Source organism: Corvus cornix, chromosome Z (assembly GCF_000738735.6).
Source record: "Corvus cornix cornix isolate S_Up_H32 chromosome Z, ASM73873v5, whole genome shotgun sequence".
NCBI lineage: Eukaryota > Metazoa > Chordata > Aves > Passeriformes > Corvidae > Corvus > Corvus cornix.
This window is the reverse complement of record NC_046357.1, coordinates 8,950,362-8,972,785: the sequence shown is the minus strand read 5'-3', so window position 1 is coordinate 8,972,785 and position 22,424 is coordinate 8,950,362. Positions and strand designations below refer to the sequence as shown.

The 22,424-nt window shown below is 37.3% G+C and overlaps 1 protein-coding gene across 3 annotated transcripts in view; it reads right to left on the bottom strand.

The window, feature by feature from the left end:
• Nucleotides 1–4,489: 4,489 nt before the first annotated feature.
• Nucleotides 4,490–22,424, bottom strand: part of EMB (embigin) — a 25,527-nt gene continuing 7,592 nt past the window's right edge. For all 3 annotated transcript variants that reach the window (XM_039567349.1, XM_039567348.1, XM_010395246.4), the window contains 8 exons: nucleotides 21,586–21,669; nucleotides 19,307–19,478; nucleotides 18,080–18,168; nucleotides 14,507–14,631; nucleotides 13,284–13,560; nucleotides 12,568–12,601; nucleotides 10,841–10,915; nucleotides 4,490–8,701 (listed from right to left, as the gene is read on the bottom strand). In XM_039567349.1, the coding sequence (XP_039423283.1) occupies nucleotides 10,879–10,915; nucleotides 12,568–12,601; nucleotides 13,284–13,560; nucleotides 14,507–14,631; nucleotides 18,080–18,168; nucleotides 19,307–19,478; nucleotides 21,586–21,669 (818 nt within the window). In that variant the 3' untranslated portion in view covers nucleotides 4,490–8,701; nucleotides 10,841–10,878. The remainder of the gene's footprint in view (nucleotides 8,702–10,840; nucleotides 10,916–12,567; nucleotides 12,602–13,283; nucleotides 13,561–14,506; nucleotides 14,632–18,079; nucleotides 18,169–19,306; nucleotides 19,479–21,585; nucleotides 21,670–22,424) is intronic.

Here is a 22,424-nt window from a genome sequence, read left to right as displayed (position 1 = left end):
TTCTAGTTCTAAGTGGTGACAAACACAATAATGAAAAAAAAATCTGTATTATGCAGTTTTTCTATAATTATTGCAGCATTAACCCTACAGTAAGGGAACAACCAAAAATTCAGCATTTTTCTGCTGCCCCTGGCATATCACCAGTATAAGAAAGAGTATGAGACCATGGCAGGCACACAGTGATATGCTTCAGGGATATCTGCCATGATTTGACCCATCCTTGGATTAGACTGTCCTTGAGACAAAGGCTCTAATCAGTACTTTTCATTTGTGAATTTACATAGTTAGTTTTTAAGCTTGTTTAAGCTTTGATATTCAGAATATGCTGCACCAGTTAGTTCTCAGTTTAATGACATCTCGTGGGAAAACTACAACCTAACAATGTTACAATAGCTAGCACATAAACTAGCTGCTGTTTTGCTTCTTTCAACTTCTGTTATCTGCCGCTTAATCTTGCTTAAAATGTTTTTCTTCTACAACTCTGAGAACTCATTTTCAGGTTCATAGTTAACTATCAGTGGTCTTATCAGCACACTGAGCACCCTTCTTGCTTTCATTACTATGTTGAACATCGTGGATCTTGGCGTTGATCCCTGCACATTATTCATATTCTTCTGTTTCTTGTTAAACCAACTGTTATTCTATAATAGGTCTGTTGCTTTTCCCCCTAGTCTTTTCAGACACTGCTAGTATGGGGCCTTGTAAAAATTTTTTGGAGTCCAATACACCATTTCACTCTTTCCATGAGCTTGTTTTCCTTCAAATAACTCCTATACTGACTCTTCCTCAGTGTACCATCTATACTCATGTCTGCTGATTTTACTTTTTACTGATGTACCAACGAATCTAAGCATGAAGACCTATCACCTGAAAGATTTCTTTCCAGATGCTTTCCAAACTTTAATTAATAATGAAGAAGGCAGGCTCTGACATGAAGGCAGGCTCTGACATTTTTCCAGATGTCTTACCTTTCTTGCGCTTCTGTGTTTCTTTGGTAACAGGAAGATGTTTTTCTAAAAGAACTGCTCTGAAGGGTGCTTGAATTCACCCCCGGTGTTAGCTTTTGCTGTTCATCACTCTTGAAATCTATCAACCACCTTCCATTTCTTCGGCACACATCTTTGCCCATGCCTGTTATCACTGGCTCTCCTTTTTGAAATCCTGTAACTTCTGCCTCTTTGCTCACTTATGATGTTCTAAGGGTGACATTAATTTTCCTCTCTTTTCCTGCAGGTTATGCTCGCTTGCTTGCCCCACCTAGCTGCTGAAACAATGGCCAGACAAATGGCTCATTTGTAGTGTGGTTTGTCCATGCTGTGATGGAAGAGTATCACAGAGTATTTGAACTTACCCATCTTTTTTTGGAAGAGGTTACCAGGAGGACAACATCAAAGGCACATCATAAAGCTTTTGTAAAGGGTATCTGTGACCTTGCAAAAGCATACATAAAAACTCTCTAAATTCAAAGGAAGAGTCAAATGATACACACAGTTGTTTTGTTTGGTTTTCTGTCACTCAACGTACATATTATGACCGTGATCTTAGAACAGGCCATTATGTTGTGCAAAGATAGCTTTTCTTTGGGTACTCTTGTAACTGTCAGCTAATGCATATTGTTACTGTATATGTAAGATGTGGCAGAAAAAATATTTGTCCTGTTGTTAAAATTTGGTATATGTTTTATCCAGTAGAAAACTGTCAAGTCTTTGGCATTAAATTTTGCACAGGAGTGACTACTGCACAACACTTGGGAGCAAATTCTCCCTTCTCTATAAAGCCACAATTCTTCCCTTTATTCCACCATTTACCAGGACCTTTTCCTTTGCATGCAGTAAGGTAACAGCACCCTAAAGTAGCTCACAGGTAACTTTATGACAACTATGCTCCTGTTGAACAAAGTGAGCATGTCATCCTTAGGATCCTAGATCTGATGTGCTCTGTTATCATTACAAGCTGAAATAAGCAGCTGATACAATTCTTTCCAAAATGTGAGTTAGGACAAAACCTGCTCTTCCCTTCTTTGCACATTTTTCTTACTAGCAATGCCAGAAAGCCAGAAGCAATGTAAAACTTTTCCAAAGGTAGGGAAGTCCAAAGGGTTACAGGAAACAATATTCAGAATATTTATTAGTTCATATGTCTGCACTGTCAAAAACTGAGGCATGGCAGAAGTTACAATCACCTGAACTGCTTTTAAGTGTTGTATTTCCTCATGATGACACTTCAGAGCATACAGATAAGTGCAGATCCTTCTGTCTAGCCTGATGTAACAAACTGATCAGGCGGCTCATTTTCCCAAGTTAACTGATCTGACAGAAACACTTTTATTTACTTCTCCAAAAGCAGGCTGTGCTTTTGAGTTGTGTTTTCTAGGTAGCGTCTATACGTACGCGGACGGAAAAAGCCCAGTAAGAACTTTTACATACACTCAATGCATGTTAAAAGGGTTAAAACCAGAAGACTTGGTGAGGAGGAAGAAATAGTTTTGCTCAAAGTGACCTTGCTGCTGAGAATGCTGAAATGGCCAGTGCGGAAAAACTCCCATTTCCTACGCCTACTGCTGCTGCTCATCCTCTGAGAAACAGACATCACATGGAGAGAGAAGACATCCATAGACATGTACAAATGCTGTTGTTATATGGCAGAAAGCGGTGAAGCCTCCACTGTCCACTAGGATAAGCTGAGCCTGATGGAGCCTCTGTCCCTGCATGTCTCTGCTGCCCGGCCTTGTTAAAAAGGTAATGAAATAAATCTACTCTCTGCTTTTTGTCTGTGGCTTAATGGTTGTCCTTCAGTATTTTGAAGTGTTGATTCCACACTTGACTCTTCTGAATTGGTGGTTTTATTTCCTGGGATTTGGATTTCTTTCTTACCACTTCTTTCCTTCATTTCTGTGTCATAGAAGTTAGAGGTCGCAGAGATCTGTGTGAACTCTGAGCAGAACCACTGCGCCTGAACCTTCCAAGGTTGTTCCTGACACAACAACTGCATGCAATGGCTGAGCTATGTGGCAAACTGGGCTAAGCTCACCAAGAGAAACACATCACTAAAAGAAAGACCCTAATTCCCAAGTTTCAAAAGGTACTCCATGACCTTATTTGTCTGACAGTCTTAGAGGGAGCTGTAAGTAATGTAGAGGCTAATGTATTTAAAATACCAGACATGATTATTCGCTCTTTATCCACAGAAACAGAATTAAAGCAAGTAAACAACAGTTGTTATGCAATATGCAAAGGCTATTGCTATTTTACTTGCACTGTGGAGATGTTTTCTTTCCAATCCATGGTATGTACTTGAGCTGTCAAGTTGTTTGGGGTTTTTAAACAATACTGCTCTAACATGTTTTCCTTTATGGTTCTTGGAAGTATTCATGCATTCAGAAGACTTGTGACACTTAACAGCAAAGGATGTAAGTCCTCTTATTCCTCTCTTTTGGAACTACTCCAAACTTTGTCTCCCTCTGCTATTATTCTCTATTTTCTACATACTGCCTTTTAAAGGGCAGATTTTTTAAAAACACAATAGAAGAGTACTTGGTATTACAAACACATGGATTCACTTTTACTCTATGGCAGCAACTTCTCCACCAAGTGGTCTTGGCTGCACATCCTACATCTGCTTAGGATGGGACCATTTATTGGTAGCAGTTAGCTTTAGTCTTTCCTATATTTGTCCAGACTCATCCTTCTGTACAACAAACTCCAAGCAGCAGAAATACAGGTAATGGTACTGTATCCTCTTCCAAAGGTCTGCCTGCCAGGTAACTGTCCTCTGCTAGGGGGAAACAAGCTCACAAAAATTCAGAACTGCCAAAGGAGAGACCAAATATACACTTGCTGCTGTGCAGTTTAATTTATCTAATTTAAGCTCTTCTGGCAAAGAAAGCAATTAGCAAGGTATGTTACTTAACACAGCAGAAACAGTATGCATACTAACAAAATGTCCTATTATGCCTTCATGGCCATAGGAGGTGGCAACCTAATAAAATACCCCTAGGTGTTCCTTCAACTGATAATTGCAAGGAAAAAAAACCCAGTGCATACTTCAATTGCTAAGGCAACTGCAGAGATTTGTCTTCATGGGAAGACAAACACCATGTAAATGTGTTTTGGTATCTTGCGCCTTATAAAAAAAATTAAGGCTGATGCAGGCTGATATTTACCCTGCTTAATCCAGATTCTATTCCAGCTGCTATTTTCTACTGGTAAGCTTTAGCACCACCTCCCATTAACAGTGAAACACTGGATGCAAATTTCTAACTTACATGTCCAAGTTACAAAGGATGACTCTACACTGAATGCAGTTATGTGCATTTAAAAAGGAATTACTCAGATTTTACTTTATCTTTGGGAATTCTCATCTAGAAGGTTAGAGATCTAACTAAAGATAGTTGAGTAATCAAGCAAATGAGTAGTCTGGGTCTAGAGATCTGAGAGTATGGGAAAAAAAATTTTAAAAAAAGGAGTTTGTTTCTCTAAGACACCAGACATAAGAACAATCACTTTATGGTTAAATTTATTGAAATTATTTCTAAGTACACATATCAATTCACACTACTTATAACTACTATCCTCATTATCTGATATACAAACAAACAAACAGAGGGTATTTCCATTTGCTTAAGCAATACACGGAAACAGTTGAGTGAGCACAGAATATAGAATCAGAATGTAAAATAAGGCAAGCATGAAAAAAGCATTAGGCTTAGTAGTCTTTCACTAGAAAGACAGATTTTGCTGTCAAGTTTCAGAGGAAAACTTTTAACAAACATACTGCAAAAGAGAAAAACAAAATTAACAACAGTAAACAAATTTCTTCCTTCAAGGCACTGTCAACTTTTAATGGCAATCTGAAAATAATTCAGCAAGTCAGTTGATAGCAATATTACCAGAAATAACAAAAAAACCATCAAAATCTCTTTGGTTAAATATAAAGCTGAATGAAAAAACAAAGAAGATGAAGTTTCTGTAAGAAGTAATTCTGGACATGACAGAACAAACATTATACAACTACAAAAATGAACTCAATTGCCAACAGTAAATTTTGACAAGACTTTCAGTTAGAAGCTGTAAAGTTTGGAACTTGGTTTATTTTTTCAAAAAGAATTATATATGCACTTTCTAGCATAATAAAGGCAGATTGTGTTCAGCTGCTGTACAGGACTTCCTACACACTGAGTGGTCCAACTGAAAACATGTTTTCTCCTACAGATTTCCACTCAGTCTTCCCTGTACATGCCTAATTGCAAGTCATCTCAGCTTCTGCTGTCTGTCCCTCAGGACCCCTACAAAATACAAATATGCAGCTCCTTCCCATGTCCCTACACCGTTCTCAACTGGTTGCTTCCTCATTATCTGCACCTTCCTATTTTGGGGGAGCTTCCAGCTAAAACTGAATCATCGCACATCTTACTATGGTTAGACAACATCCGCTGGGGTAGCTCAACACTTAGGGGACCACTTGTCTCAAAAACCTCCCCTACACTTAAGGTACCAAACAATCAGTTTCTTTTCAATTTTCATTGCTCAGCAGTCACCACTCAAAAGTTCTGAGCCACAATTTAAAGGCAGAATGTAAACCTCACTTTCTCTGGCTGAAAAAAGAGTTAGAGGCACTTGGATGATGATTCTAGTAGCAACATCAGTACCGAAGAGTCTTCCCTCTCTTCCCCGGGATTACATGCATAGAAGGACCTACAGCTAATCAATTTTATTGAACAACGGCAGGGTAATGCATACTCCATACTAAAGAAATTTTAATACAGTTCTATTTGAACCCCCAGTTTGGAAGCTCTTCTAATATTTGTCCACCTTCAGTAGGAATTTGGTCTCACAGCTGCTTGTGTCTACTTTGGACCTAAGGGCAGGAAGAACTGGCAGTGAAGCAGCTTGAAGCATTAGGAAACAGCCCTTCAGGATTCTTTTGCAGATTTCAACCTTCTCCTCTAAGAAACTGGTAAGGCTTTTGCTGGTCTAAAACCCAGTAAAATATCCCCTCTTGCAAGAAAGTTTTAATCTTGGAAGACAGGATTTGCCAAGCAGTTGAAGTTGTTAAGACTCAGTCTACCCATGTAAGTCAGTTGTTACAGATTAATGTTTTGTTATTAAAAGTAATTTTGTGGAACCTTATACTTAGCTCCAACTGCTGTTTGAAAGAAATTTCAGAATTGTTTTGGATCTTATTTGGTATATACTGGCTTGAATGAAGTAAAAAAAAAAAAAACCAAAACAACACAATCACTGCCTAGGGTTTTGGGTTTTTTTTAAAGTTATGAAGTTTTCATTCCATTCAATGCTAAGATCATAAAGCAACTGCAATGGGAATGTTTTGAACATACAAAACACATACTTCTCAAAAGATAAATTTCAAGATTTCCAGAGCTCCTTGGACCAAAAAAAGTAAGGTTTATGCCTTTGAAGTTGACCATTAATTATGCCATTTACTTAAGATTTACCATTTAATATTGCTTGTTATTCCCCTCTGTAGGGTAGCCCAAAAGGGTTTGGACCTCAGAGAACATGCATAGAATAAAACCGCTTCCAATGATGAAAAACTACTTACCAACATAAAAATAAACACCAAACCCCTGAGACAAAGCAAGCAGAACATGCTACAGGCAGGTCAAGGTAAAGCTACAGTTTCAGCAGCCAATCTAACCAAGCTAATAGAGTTCTGACAGATCTAAGATGCATTGCTTCTAAAATCCATGCTCAATCCAGGTTTTCCCTGCTAATGCTGCAAAAGACTATTTGTACGACTTGCCTATGTTAGCCAAAACTTTATAGCCCAACTGCGTGATTGGGAAGGAATGCTAAGTGAAGGTAGAAAAATGTTACCATTTCTGATTACATGGTGGGCTTTTTTCCAGACAGTATCTAACCTCATTGTCACTGCAAAATATATTAATGCTGCTTTAAACAGAATGTAATTCTTATATGTCTAAGTAACACTATCTTTTTTTACTATTTAACTGCCTACAAGAAACAAACTACTACAAACTCTAAAATGTGCCAAACAATATACAGAAGTAAAGCTTTTGAAACTGCCAACATTTACCTGCAACAATAAAAACACTCATATCAATGAGAAATTAATATAAAAAACTGTAGATGCATTCTGGTCTTAATAGTGCATAGAAACTCCAAGGCAAAATACAATAAACACAGTATCTAAGCAAGGGGAATCTTTATCCATATTCACTCCTTACAGTCACACTTCTCATTGTGTCTTATTTGGACCTTAACTTGTAGTTCTTCAAACTGGAAAATCAATTATGAAAAACAAAAAAGCACCAATCAGACTGGATTTTGTCTCTCATCACCAACAAAACAACCCATGCTAGGATTTCTGGTATTTTTCAAACTCAGTAAAAAACACTAAAATAGAAAAAATAAAGAAAGGGAATTAAATCTGTTTTATCTCTTTGGTGTTTTCTACATTCCTTGACAGTCAAAGAAAAATGACCAACACAAAGAAATTCTGTTTAGATGTTTTTGTTTTTTTTTTTCTTTTCACTTCCTATGGAGTCTGCAAACACTGCCTTTTTCCTTACATTTTTATGAAAGGACATTTTTCTGAAGTTTTTACTTCTTCCTCTCAAAATTAAAGTTTTAATTATTTCAAACACAGGCAAGGGATGCAACCAACTGTTTTCTTATTAGCTGAACATTTTTCAGTTGCTGAATGCATAATGTAACTAAATGGTATTATGGCAACTCTCTCTTCTAAAGCAGTACCTTAAGTCAGTAACAGCAGTGTTACAATTTTTGTGTAAGAGAAGTAGTGCAATTCATATTGCTTTATCCTATTATCCTGAAAAATTTTGCTGCTCAAGACCCATTCTGTGCTTTGCAAGGAGTTTAAGAAACAAGTTTGCTGAAAGAAGTAGAAGTACCAACTAGACAGTATGTATGATCAGAAGCATATATAGGTATATTCCCAAAAATTCAGCATTCTGTATAAATTATAATAACCAAACTGGTTTTGCCAGCCCCAGAGAGTGCAGTAATTTGTTCAAGCATAAGGAATTACTGCATTTATAGTCTGAGAAGGTACTGTACCCCCATTACTTCTTTCATCTACCCTGAAATATCTGAGCTGTACGGTATTTAAGTGTTTAGCCTACTAAGGACTATAGTACAGTAGAACTCAGAATAAAGCTAAGAAAAGTTAGAATGAAGACATTTTACTATTCAGAGTAAATTGCAACTCTTAATATTTCATTTCAGTCCGGATAAAGATTCCCCTTTGACCATTTCTTTGGTAAAAACAGCTGCATTGCATTTGTTTCATCAGCTGGTAAAAGGCATTTTCTTTGGTGGAAATACTTTTTTGATCTTACATGTCCACTTTTGCAACACTCAGATAATACGCCCACTCTATATTAACCACTTATTCAGTGAATACAACACTAGTTACAGTTTAGGAGATAAAAATCAAACAGACCAATCATAAGCCAACAGTAAGGCTAATCATGTAAAAAAACATCTACTACTAGTAAAACAACAACGTGACAGATAAAGGTCTAAATGCAGTATATCATATCATCTGTATAAAATGAGTAGCTTCAGAGTTATTTTAAAAGCATCTTAATTCTCAAATGTAGAGGACTTTACTTCAAAACAGTGAATGTTTAACATGCATAGCTGCATACATCTTCTGTAGCTTTGTGATGATTTCCACTTCCATTGGCTTAAATCTCCTGCAATAAAAAAGAACAAACACATTTCATTATAATATGAATTCTGTTATCTTGCTGCTTAGTATTTTCCTGTATTTGTTTGAAAATAAACTTCATTTTAATCATACATAATTTTTTTTGAATGGTTCAATTTGCAAATCAAATCATAGAATTATTTAGGTTAGAAAAGGCCTCCTAACACCATCAAGTCCAACCATTAACTCAACACCACCACATTCACCAGTAAATCATAACCCTAAGTGCCACATCCACACACCTTCTGAGCATGCCCAGGGCTGATGATTCCACCACTTCCCTGGGCAGCCTGTTCCAACGCCTGACGACCCCACCAGTGAAGAAGTTTTCCTAATATCCAATCTAAACCTCTCCTGATACAACTTGAGGGCATTTCCTCCTGTTCCGTCACTTGTTACTTGGAAGAAGAGACCAATCCCCACCTTGCTACAACCTATTTTCAGGGAGTTATAGACAACAACTGGCATTTACCACGTTAAGACATTAAAACTTTTTGACACTGTATATGAAGACAAAGCAGATGATTCTCAGAGAAGAATCCTTATTTACTGACTGAGTGCTATGAGTCGAAAGAACTTTGTAAGAATGGAACCTCAGATCTAACACAAGATAAATCCTTGTGTGCTGGTTTTGACTGGAATAAAGTTAATTTTTTTTCACAGCAGCTGGTACAGGGCTAGGTTTGGATTTGTGTTGGAAGCAGTGTTGATAGCACAGGAATGTTTTAGGTATTGCTCATCAGTGCTTACAGTCACAAGGCCTTGTCCTCTCCTCACCAGCAAGGAGGCTGGGGGAATGCAAGGAGTTTGTACAGCCAGAGCACCTGCCCCAGCTACTCACAGGGATACTCCATCCCACAGGGCATCATGCTCAGCATTGTAAAGCTGACCAAAGAAGGAGAAATGGGGAGGGAACACACATTCAGTCATAGCATTTGTTTTTCTGATGAACCCAAGCAGCTATTATGCATGTTCGAGCATGATGAAGCCCTTCTTTCCTGAAGATAGCTGAACACCTGCCTGCCCATGAGAAATAGTGAATGAATCCTTCCTTTTGCTTCTGTGTTCAGCTTTCGCTTTCTTCTGTTAAGCTGTCTGTATCTCAGCCCCTGAGCTCACCCGTTTTTACTCATCTGATTCTCTTCCCCATCCCACCAGAGAGCAAAATCAAGTGGCTGCATGGTGCTGAGTTGCCAGCTGGGGTTAAACCTATGAGAAACAAAGACAATATAGTCTTGCAAAGTATTTGTTCTGGATCATTTTCTGAGTTGTTACTCTCTTTATGTGAACTCTACCTGACACATCTCCTTCTGTTCTTTAAAAGAAAGGGTATGGCAACAGTCTTTACTTGGGTAGATGGCTTGTAGTGAGGATGAACCAGCAGTGACATGAATGTGAAGTCATTCACACCTCTCATCCACAGACCAGAAGTTGAGGTGCCAGATGCAGAAGAGAAACAAGTATGTGTAGTGTCAACTGACAGACCATCATCTGACAAGCATTTCTGGATGGTGTCAGCAGAAACAGTCTATAATCAGACTGTGAAGAGGGTAGAGAATCAGGAAGTTCACTATACAGCTTTCATGGGGCTACACACCCTCTGCTTCCTTATTCTACAACTAGTCCTTTCAATCACCATCACTAAGCCCAGTCTTCTGTCCCAGACTCCTCTAATCCCTTGCTTCACCTCTCCAGTACTGTCATATTCCCCACTTACTATTACAGAGGATCCTTCCTCCATAAACTCACTTGACACTCAAATATAGCTGGAGAGAGTGGGAATTTGAACACAGCAGCACTTCTTATGCATCTCAGCACCTACCCTGGCATTCACTGGATTCTTACATGATCAGGAGTCAAGCAGGTTAATCTGTGTCTCATTTTAAAGACTGCATGGGTTAACAGAACTAGTAAATCACAATGACAATCACAACAGAATTGAATTAAAACAAATTGGACTTGATTTCTTGTTCGACTGCATCTTACTTTACCTAAACAATTATTTAATTACTATGGTGCTCCCCCATAAAAAATAAGATTGGGATGGTACAGTGGACTTCTTTGTCCAGCATTAGGCTGCTCAAGAGAAAAGTTAACTCTGGTCTGTCTTTCATCTCTTACTTACCTTTCAAGGAACCAGATTAACTTCTTCTTTGCCTAGAACTACTTTCGTTCCCCAGCAATGTCGTCTTCTGATTTACTATAAGAAAAAGAAGTTACATTCCACTACTCAACTTGTAGTGTAAGATAGCACAATTATTTCCAGTCTCCTTCTGGAATAACTGCAACTAGCTGTTATGCTGTGGATCACAATAAAGACTTGAATTAAAAGTTCTCTTGCTAAAAAAAAAGTTTGTGATTCACTACACTCCCACCTAAATACACAGCTGGATGTGACCTTTAATCACAGCCTCATCAACCAAATACAGTTGTATTAGTGATCCCTTGACATAATAGACCAGACATGTTCCTTTGGAGCTACTCTCCAGTACACAAATCCATCTTCTAAACAGCCAGTAGTTGAAATAACTTTCAGTTCTTGAATCCAGGAAGTACATAGTTAAATAAATTTTCCTCTTATGTGTTTATCTAAGAATCCCACAATAAAGATGAAGGAGCTGTACAGAACCACATCCCACAAGTATAAAAACATTACTTTAGTGCACTATTCTGTGTTACCATCCTGGTATTTTCAGCATGTTTACGAGAAGTAGGGCTGTGCAATAAAGACAATTACTCAATTTTCAACCCAAGACATATCCCCAAACAGTCAGCAGTATAATAGCATACTATATTCCCAAGACATACTCCCACTTTATGCTATAATTGAATTAGAGCTTTAAGTCTCTTCAGGTAAGTGGAAAAGCAAGAAAATGTATTTTCAGCTAGCAGTGAAAAAAGGAATGAGAAGGTGAATACAACACAGGGAAACAAAGAAGGTCACTGAAGCAAAAAAAAAAAAAAAATTCAAGGAGGGAAAGCACTACTCAGAAGAAAAAGGGAGACAAACACAGGAGGAGAGAAGGGATCAAGGGGACAAAAACTAGAGTAGACTGGACACATCTAAAATGAGGAACTGCTGGGCAACTTTCCTCTTGTTTTAAGAGGTAAACAGGCTAGATAAGGGAATTAGGCTTCAGAGGACAATCAGAGAGAAGCATAGCATATTTTAGCAAACAAGCCTAAAGAAATACATGGCCCTAAGGACAGGGGAGCCAGCATTGGAGCACAGACACTCAAACAGCACAGTAGCAACAGAAGTGCCTGCATTTGCTCCTTTGGTTCCAGCAGTGCAGCCCAGGAAGCCCAAGCTACCAGCATAGTGTGAAATCTCCTGAGAGGCTGGAGTTATCCCCCGAAACAGCCAACAATGCCAGCTCTCAACACCCCAGCCAACTACAGGCTTAGCTACAAGAGTTAGGGCTTTGACCACATGCAAGGGAGAGAACTGGATTTTACTATGGACAAATATACTTTGGAAAAAAAAAAAAATCAGACCTACTTCTGTTATGCTTTCACCAGGAAATTATTTTCTTGCAGTTATACTCTTCTAGAATGAGCTTATAATGAGGACACATGGTGCTCTCACAAAAAAACCCCCAAACAAGCCCCAAAACCAACACAAAACAAACAAAAAGCACATACACAAAAAATCTTAATCTCAAAATTAAGTTCCAGGTAGAAAGTAGTGTTCTGTTCACTTTGGAATTAGGAAGTCTTAAGAATAAACTGTTCTTTCATGTTCACCATCATCTCCCTTTCCAATGGGATCAACAACAAGGTATAATTTTGTACAATACCAATACATGTAAGAACAAATACTGAACTACAGTATAGAAGTTTTTTGCTTACAGTTGCTCAATTTGGTCAAATTCTCTTTCACCTTCTGCAGAAGAAAAGAAGTATTAAGTATAAGTATCCATTTAATAAACAATAGAAAATGTCTTGTTTAGTACACTTGCTCATTGTTTAATCAGAACAAAATATTTTTAAATTTTATTAGTTTTCTTAAATTCGTATTTCAAATTACCTTGTTCATCTATTCAAGGGAATTACCTCCAAACTGGTGAAAAGGTTTATTTTTATAAAGTTTTATTAATCTGATTTTAATAAAAATTGTATTATATATAGATTTATACATTTCTGTATTTTGAAATATGGGTAACATGCATTTATGTATGTATTAGACACATGCATTTTTCCTTCTTACTAAATTTGGTTAAAGAAACTTCTTCCATCAAGGCTACCAAGAACTGCTTCCATTCCTAAGCATTCCTCCAAAAATTATAGCCTCTAAATTCCCTTTTGTATTGTAAGAAAAAATAAAACAAACAGGACTACATCAAACCTGTTATGGGTAGGTATTGCTTAATGAAAGCTCTTTGTATTGCAGTGTTTTAGAAGAAAGAATTTTACCAGAAATACAGATGTGAAAATGACACATCTTCAGATATGACGCACTATGGGTCATACCTTTCTACCTTTGGTTCTAATTTCAACAGAAAGCTAGAAATTAATTAAAAAACCCAAACTGACCAACCAAACAAAAAACCCACACCAAAACTTACCTTCTCCTTTCCTTTTCGAATACACCTCGTAGAGGGCAATAGTAGTTACAAGAATAACAACTTCGACCACAACTGCTATAAAGGGTTTGAGAGGTGCCATGATGGACAGAACTTTAACTTCAAACCTCCTTTTACTGCTCCCTAATCTAAAAGCAGCTTCACACCAATATATACCACTATCTTCCTTGGTGAGCTTGAGTATCTCCAGACGGTTTACATTGGCAGATTGTATCTTAATTTGAAACTTGTTTGTATCAGAAGATGGATTAATGGCAACCTGAAAAAAATACATTGCAAGTCTTATTAATGTAATGAGAAGGTGTTTAATCCAAGAGCATCATCAACATACAGCTCTGTATAGATATGAACAATGAGTTAGCAACAAAAGGCATTCGTGAAGCACAATTAGCCCACCTTAAAGGGAAGGATCTATTTTAGCTGGACACCCTGGTTCCCTCTAGACTCACTGGAGGAAAATACAAACTTTCAGTGGGCAAATTGTCTGAACTGTTTCAGTTTATTTAAGACCAGATAAAAAGCACCTTTGGCTCTCCTGACTGTCCAATGACAAAGGCATCCTCAGCTGCCAGATCTAAGGCACAGGTTTCACCATAGCACAACACATGTACTTGCAAGAAGTGGAAGAGAGTACTCTGCTTCACTGGGAAATATGCTGATACTCTTACAAGTCATTGCTAATCTCCAGCAGTATAAAGGAGACAAGTCTATTTACCTCCCCTCATCAGTTGACAGAAGCAGGCTAAACCGAAGTGTTTTAGGAAGCTATGCTTCCTAGATAGGTCATAAGGCTAGGAAATAGAATTACTTGTACCTGGAGAAAGTAAAGGGTCATACAACATTTTATAGGTGAAAGCACATCTCACTGTAAGATTATTTTTGTATCCAGTGGCAAGATTTGAAGAGTATAACCAGTATAAATACAGTAAAAACAAGTCTCTCAAAACCCAGCTGATTTGTTTATGCAGGAGTATGGCAGGGCTTTTTTGAAAAAGACATCACACAAACCAGAACAAAAACTACATCCCTGTAACAATAAATACTTGTAAATATTACAATTTTTTTTCCATTTCCATACAAAGATTTCCATTAAAGTTAATGGAAATGTAATTCGTAGAGCTTGCAGTAAAGAGTCATACTTCACAAAGTATCTGTACCTATTTTTTGTCACACTATTTTGTTTGGCCAACAGATGGAGACCTTACCAGCTCAGTTCCATTGGTCATATACCAGGTCCAAGCCATGGGAGCATACTCAGTTTTACAAATCATTACAGCTAGATCTCTTTCGTAAGTGATGAGAGTCTTTTCTTTTCCTTCAATCTTTGGTACTAAGAACAAGGAAAAAAAATTCATTGAATGAGAGATACAGGTTTTGATTAGTGTTACAAAAGAATATATTTAGATACTCATTTATAGTACTCCATTCACTTTTTCCACTTAAAACCCTCACGATTCTATCCTTCATAACATGTTGTAAATGAGGAGTCATTTCAGAGACATAATCTATGCAGAAGACTAGAGGAATCCTGTTTTCAGTTGCTGTGTAATCTTGAAAGTTGCCAATTAATACCAAACATCAAGCGAAAAAAAATCGGATTGATTTCTACCCTTACCCATTTCCTCTTTCCTTTCCTTGGCAGCTGCAAGCTACATGCTTCAGTTCTAGTACATTAGAAACAAACATGTAATTTTTCTGCAGTTTCGCTCAATTTACAGAAGCTGTTAGAAGTCTATTCCAGCCACGATGTGACTTCATAATGTTATCTGACAAGTTGTACATACAGAGAACTTTTCTGTAACTATGAAAAAATTGCAGATTAATGGAGATTTGTAGTTACAAACATTTTCTGAGCTGAAGCAATGACTTTTGGGTGCATGCTAATAAAAAGGACTTTTGGTCCAATCTTCCTGAGGACAGAATACAGCCAAGAAGAAACAAAACATCAGTTTAACTTAAGAGCTACTTGCCCTAGCCATTGCAATTGCAGGTGCCCCACAAGCTTCCAAAAGCATGTGCCCAGAAAGGCTATTGAATGTATTGAGACTATCCCACAGATACTGTTAGAGCTTAGCAAATGCACTATACTGAAGCATGTATTCCCCTTTCCCCCTCCTTTCCCTCTTTATTAGGATGTTTACCAGTATGTTTTCCTCAGATCCATTCATTTCAAATTTTACTTCAAGTTTCATTGCTGTACTTTGTAAGTACAGATCTAGTACATACTTCAGATTTTATTGATCACACTAGACTAAACAGGCCAAGTATTTGCTTTCAGCAGTTATGATGAACAATTTGACACAGGTTAAGATTGTTCTTGTCCTCTACTCTTCTGGACTGGCTGAGCACAAATTATTTTTCCCTCAAAGATATCCACTTCTCATGTTTATTCAAACTTAAGTTTCCTGTCCAGAAATATATATGAAACCAATTTGTTAATAAGAACACTTTTACTCTCACTCAGAATTTGCTGCACCATAAATCAAGACACTCTACTAGTGAAGTTCTCTCACTCCATGTGTACGTTTTAATCATTAAACACTATCTTTTTAAAGAGTAGTGGCAGAGTACCTTCTCTGATATCATTAAAAGGGATGGCCTCAGTAATTACTGCTGCAATCTCCCTCGCAATTTAGAGAAGAGGAAATACAAGCAGGTTGGGATAAAAAACCCAATACACCCAGCACAACAAGCTTATGTGGCAGAGATTTAGCCACACTGATTAGCAGCAAAGCTTAGCTATAGGCATGCCAGCAATACATGTGACCACATTAGCCACGATTAAGGATACGAATATCCATTACAAGTTCTTCAATCTGGCTCTGTAACAGTTGTTAAACCTTGAATGCATGCAAAGATTGTCACAGGTATTGCTGCTAGTAGATCACACTGAATTTGGTTGCAAAATACTTCCGCTGCACAAAGCCAACTTTTGAAGAGACAGATATCAGCACCAGCATGTACACCAGTCAGTTGTCCACACTGCTTTAAAAACCAGAGCAATTTCATGGTGCACATACCTCAACAGCTGCTTAAGGATCCCTGAACAAAGGGCAAAGAAACTAATCTATTCTACCCTCTTAGAAGCTAGTAGTATTTCCCAACATTTTATAACACCCATGAACATCCTCTGCTCATGTTCCGTGTTTATTAACTTGAACTTCCAGTAAGTTTTCTGCAAACCTGAGTAAAAATAAAACTCAAAATCTGAGGGGTTATGTCAAGCCAGGAACCAGGGGGCAAGGAGAGGAGAGGTAACACATCCAATAATCCCAAAGTGCTTAGTGGAAAAGCTATTGCAGTTAGTTACAGCAGTGATGACTTTACCCACTGAATCTATACCAACACATTACTCATCTTTCAGTTTGAGAATCGTTCTCCCTGCATTATTGACTGGAAGATTCAAGGATTTCTCTTTCCCATTTCCTTTACTCTTGCATTAATCTTAAAAAGCATCAAGCCAGTACTTTTTATGGCATCAGAAGTGGCAGCATTCAACCACCAAGAAGCAATTCTCCCATCTTACAATAAATCAGTGAGTCCTATGCACTGTTCTGGAAAAGATGACTTTCCTATTGAGTCATTACTGCCCTTACTGTAATATTATTGTGTACTTACAAAAAAAAAAAGTCTCAGAATTTTTTCCATCTACACAGTTAGCTATTCAACTGAACCTTACACACATGCTGACAAGAAAAATACATAATTATTTTTTAGAGATTAAAAGGCCTGAATAAACTACAGCTTTGCATTTATTCAGTACTGCAAGCTAGTCTTTCCTGGCTGAAGGTCTGGAAGCAGGTATCAACATTTGATATTTGAACCTACGCAAGTTTCCTCAAGTCCTATTACCAGATATCGCACTGAACAAAGGCAGCTTGCAGCTGCTGAATTAGGGAGCCCCACTGGTTAGTTCAGCTGAGGTTAGGGCAATGTTTTGAAGAGTTAGGGTTTCTCAGAGCCTGTATTCAGGGAGAATCTTTCATGCATCAGCCTTCACACATGAAATGCTTGCCTTGCTCTTGCAAAGAAGGTTGGATGGTGGGAATAAAGAAGGGAGCAATTCCCATTAGAGTTATTCATCAGATCAGCAGCTTGTATTAGTTTCATTTCCACACATCTCCTATGCAACTGGATTTCACCTACTACTTTCCAGGGTAATATTATTGGAGAAGAGAACACAAAACAGAAGAAAGGGCACTCATACTACCCAATGAAGCAAACTAATTGTTCATCTAAGCACTATTCTTACAGTGTTACAGAATAAAAGACACACTAAAGCCATAATGTAGTGTTCCAGAAACACAAATGAAATTCTTAAAATCCTGCCTCCATTTTACCGATCATTACTTCACTTTTAACACCAAACCTCATACCAAACTTTCAAATTACTGGCTCTACTTTTTGAAGAAGTTTATCTGTGGCACCATCTTTTATTCTCTATGCCCCAGAAAGGGAAGAATATTCACTTCTGCCATAGAGATGGAGAGGGAAGGGGAAATCAGTCAGTCAATAAGGGTAAAGAAGTAAACTTGTATGCTCTTTTGGTTATTAGAATTTTTTTTTAAAAAGGCTTTTAGTTTTTGGTTCAAAATTCTTCCATCCATACTACAAAAGTTACTTTAAACACTTAGTTATTCTCACTTAGCCTGACTATATTAGCCACTACTTATAAAATTAGGTTGCAATTTCCATACTACCCAAAAAGAACTCTAATACAGCTTTGCAGTGGTCAGCTGAAACAAAAACTTAAAATAAATACAAATTAATTAAATTACCTTGCAAATGAAATGTAGCACTGACTTCTACTTCACCTTTCAGAACACAGCTGTAACTTCCCAGGTGACTGCTTTCTGATACTGTCAATCTTAAAAAAGAATCACCAATTTAGTTTTTCATGTATATTTTCTTTTTGTACCACAAGTGAGTGCTAGCTAGCATTCTAAAGAAAACAGTAAGGCTTAGTAATGGAGCAGAGAACATAACATCACTGAAAACACTAGGATTCGGGTTTAGCGCAATGAAGAAATGGCATAACATTTTTAAGAAAACAGAAGAGCACAAGCACACCTTGGAACATAAACACCATTTTCACCCTTCATGCTGACAGAAGGCCACCTTTAAGCACCATTATCTACAGGTTACTAAATTAAACATGGGTTCACCATGTGAACTAGGAAGCATATCCTATGTAGGGCTTTAGGAAGAACAAACCATTTAATTAATCTCTTCAACATAAAAAATAGTTTTAAAGAGCATCCATCAATGAAGTCCAGCATCTTCTCCACTGGAAAACTATACATTTTACTGGCACTTTAAAAAAGATTTACACAGCTGCGTATATGGAGTATCAGTTATGTTCTCATCATATTTTCTATAACAGAAATTTTATTTAAGTATTACTGCTGTTAAAGCTATACAGAAATAAATTGGAGACCGATCAGTTAAAATGCGTAAATGGCCTAATTCTGAAGAACAACAATAAATTGTATCAACTGTAGAAAGGCTTCTACAACATTTTTTGAGTTTCTGTAGAGGTTTGAAAGACTTAAGAAAACCTTCAAAATATCTTTACTGTAAATCTCACTTCGTCTTTTTGTTAACTAGGAAAGAAAGAAAATGACCACTGATGCCTTCAAGACCTCTGCAAAACATCAAAGAGGTGGAAAAGATCATGTGGAAAATGAGGGAGTGGAAAGAAAAATTGTTAAAATATTCTAATCTCAGACTGATTATTATTTCACTTACTGAACAGAATTACTGGACTTCAAGGAACTGTTTCCTTATTCTAAGTTCTTTTTAAAAAAAACCTTTGTTTTTCTTAGAGGAAAAACAGGAGCTCCTCCTCCAGACCTGCAACCTTTCTCCTTTCCTGAAGCTTCAGTATGTTGATTAACCTTTGCATTTGGCCCTTTTCTAATATACACTTTACTAGTATTGGGCAGTGTATAGAACAGGACAACTCATTATAAACTGAAAATCACAGTGTAAAGAATGCTACTTACTGGATGGTCCAGCTGTTCTGAGTTTTACTGGTGTGACTGATTGTTTCATTTCTCCTTTTCCAAGTCACCTGAGGATTTTTCAAATCAGAATGCTCCTCTAATTTGCATGTAAGTTCAACTTTAGTCGGACTGCCCACAGAGACAATTTTTTGCAGTGCAGTACCAGACACACCTATAATAAGTTAAAAACATTTAATGAAAAAACATATTTCCTCATTCTGGGTGAAAAAACCTCCAAGATTGTTTGTTTACATATACAGAATTACAGGGGGATAACAGGGGCTATTTACACTCTCCAGGGCAAAATAACCCCTGAAAAATCAGAGTTTCAGAGTAATTTCTTAAGTCATAATTGAGTTAAAATACATTATCCTTTACAAAAATAACACACTCCACACTCCAAATATAAGACACTTTTGTAGGTAAACTTCCTACAGGGCTCTAATATAAAAGAATAGATACTCATTTCACTGAAAGCAAGGTAGACTTAAGAGACAGATGTAAGTTTTTACATTATTTAATCCAAATGAAAAACACTAAGTACTTAGTATGTATATACAAAGTTATATTAATAATGTCAAGAAGAGTTAAGACAAATATCTATAACCATCTGGATTTTAGCCAGCTGCAGATTTTTAGGATACTGTGAGACCATAGCTATATCCTACTGCAAGGGAAGCTGTTGGTAAAATGCACAACCTTAACATTGCTGGATCAGGCCTTTCATGCTGCAGTTACTCAAGTTGACATCAAATCATCTTCAAACCCTTTTAGGGCTGCCTTTGCCTTCCTGGCCAGTCAGAAGAATTACAATTCCAATACAGTAGAAAAAACTGTCAGTTTTTTGCTTTTCATGAGCATAAAATAAGCATTTCCAAAAAGTAGATATCAACAGCAAGTATCTTCTCTGATCCAAAAAGACAGTCTTTTATAAGAAAACACCTTAGACATTGGAGCTGTCAGCACTGACATTTTATTTCATAACTGGGCTTTAGAAGTGTGGTTAACCATCTAAATACTCCAAGAAAATTCATCCATGGCTCACTTCAATTCCAGACCTATCCTGTAGTATTTGGCTGTCACAAAAGTGTAGTTGTATTGCACAGCTCACATTCTTTCCAAGAGAAAATGAACTTTAAAGGTACAGCTCACTGACTCAGTAATGCAAGTCATACCCAAGCAGCAGTGAAGTCTCACTGAAGTGATAGCCCCAGATACAGAGTAGGTGAACTTTACTGGGTCTGGCAGAGACATTTACAACCTGAAGAACAACATGTCCAGGACTGCAAGTCCCAGCCAAAAGACTTAACGTCTATTGAACTGGAGATAACCTTAGAAATGCAACACCTCAGTCTTCCACTGCAGTCAGTTACTGAAACTCATTTAATTAGAGCAACTAGACTCAATAAATGAGCCAAGCATAACTCAGCTTATTAAGGCTCTTTATGATCAAAGTAATTTTACAAATGGAATTGGTTTCACAGCAGTAAAAGTTTTACAGTTAGACTAATTACCCCAGCTGAAAATAATATCTGTCCCTTCTGAACTTATTTTAAAATTAAATCCATACTCTGAATGAATGGCACATAAAACCTGATAATGTCGGATTAACCAAGAGCAAGACTGATGTCTAGGGCATCCCTGTACTGAGTGCACATACCAGAACAGGACTCAGATAGTACCTTAAGTCTTCAACTGCTAGAAGAAAATGCAGCATAAATGCTGCAAAATTACATCCGTAGAATATCATGCCAGTACTTTGAAAATCTTCCAGAGATACTTCAGTTAGATTAGTTTCTCCAGCTATCCAAGAAATTAATTCTAGAATATTATTTGGCAACTGGGACCATCACATGTACTTTAAGAACAGGTTTATTTTTCCTGTTCATGTTTTAACGCCCGCAACGTTGCCAAGCTAATACCTGCTGATCAGCAAGTACCCTAGCTTACATGGTCTCTCCAAGTGGATTCACTGGTGCAAAAAAAACTATCACTTCAATTGATTTGGAGGAAGAGAGAGGTATGAATTGGTTTTACTTGTAGTTTTAACAGAAGTAGAAATCTAATTCTCCACTGAAAAATAGTTATTATTAGAACACAAAAGTTAATAATAGCATAAATGTACATACCTTTTACTGAGCTCATCACATGCCCACTGTAAACATCTTCACTTTATCAAGAACTTGCCATTCTAGATACTTCTGCAACTCTTATACGAAAGTTTGTGTGTACGCACATTCAATGTAAAATAATTGGAAGACAAAAAATAACACCCTCACCAGGTAGGACTATCTCATACTCCAAGACATCATACGAGATCTCCTTGCCTGCTGGCTTGAGCTCTTCTGTGGCAACATCCGGACCTAACAAGGTTTGGGGGGAAACAAAGTTATGTTATCCTATATAAATAATCACACAGTAGTGTCAATATGGTACTGCAATTATTAATTATAACAATCTTAGAGGGAGAAAATGGACCTTGCCAAATGCTGACTCCTGTGGAGATCCTTTTATAGACCTGTGTTAGCAGCCATAATCTTAAAGCAGCAGTGTTGTAGGGTTGCTGTTACAGCAGTTATGCTATGTTAGATAATAGTTTCTAGCTTTATTGTAATGTTGCATTTGTAAACATCAGTAGTCTAAAAATGTCATAGCTATTTTACAGCCTGACTCAAAAAGTCACATATAGCTTACATAGAGGACTACATCAATGTTTAAATAGTTCTTGAAAAAGTAGTAAGCTTTAGAAAATTTTAAAAAAAACCAACCAACCAAAAAAAAAAAAACCAAAAAAAAAAAACCACAACCAACAAAAAACCCCAGAACAACAGACTGTTGCCATTCCCAAAGCTACTACAGACAGGAAGTCAGAGGCAGACTATCTCATCTAGGTGCTGCTTTAACAAATGCAGAGGCAAAAACACCTTGTGGTCCACTACAAAGTGGTCCAAGACCCTCACTACTTCTCAGAAGTCCTGATACACAGCAGGAAATGCCCTTCTACAAAGAAAGGATAACAATATTAAACATCATATGCCCAACCTAAAAATATTATTCTCCTTTTGTGAGGAGAACTTGTATTTACAAGTTGTATGGTCACCAAAATTCCTTTTTGGTA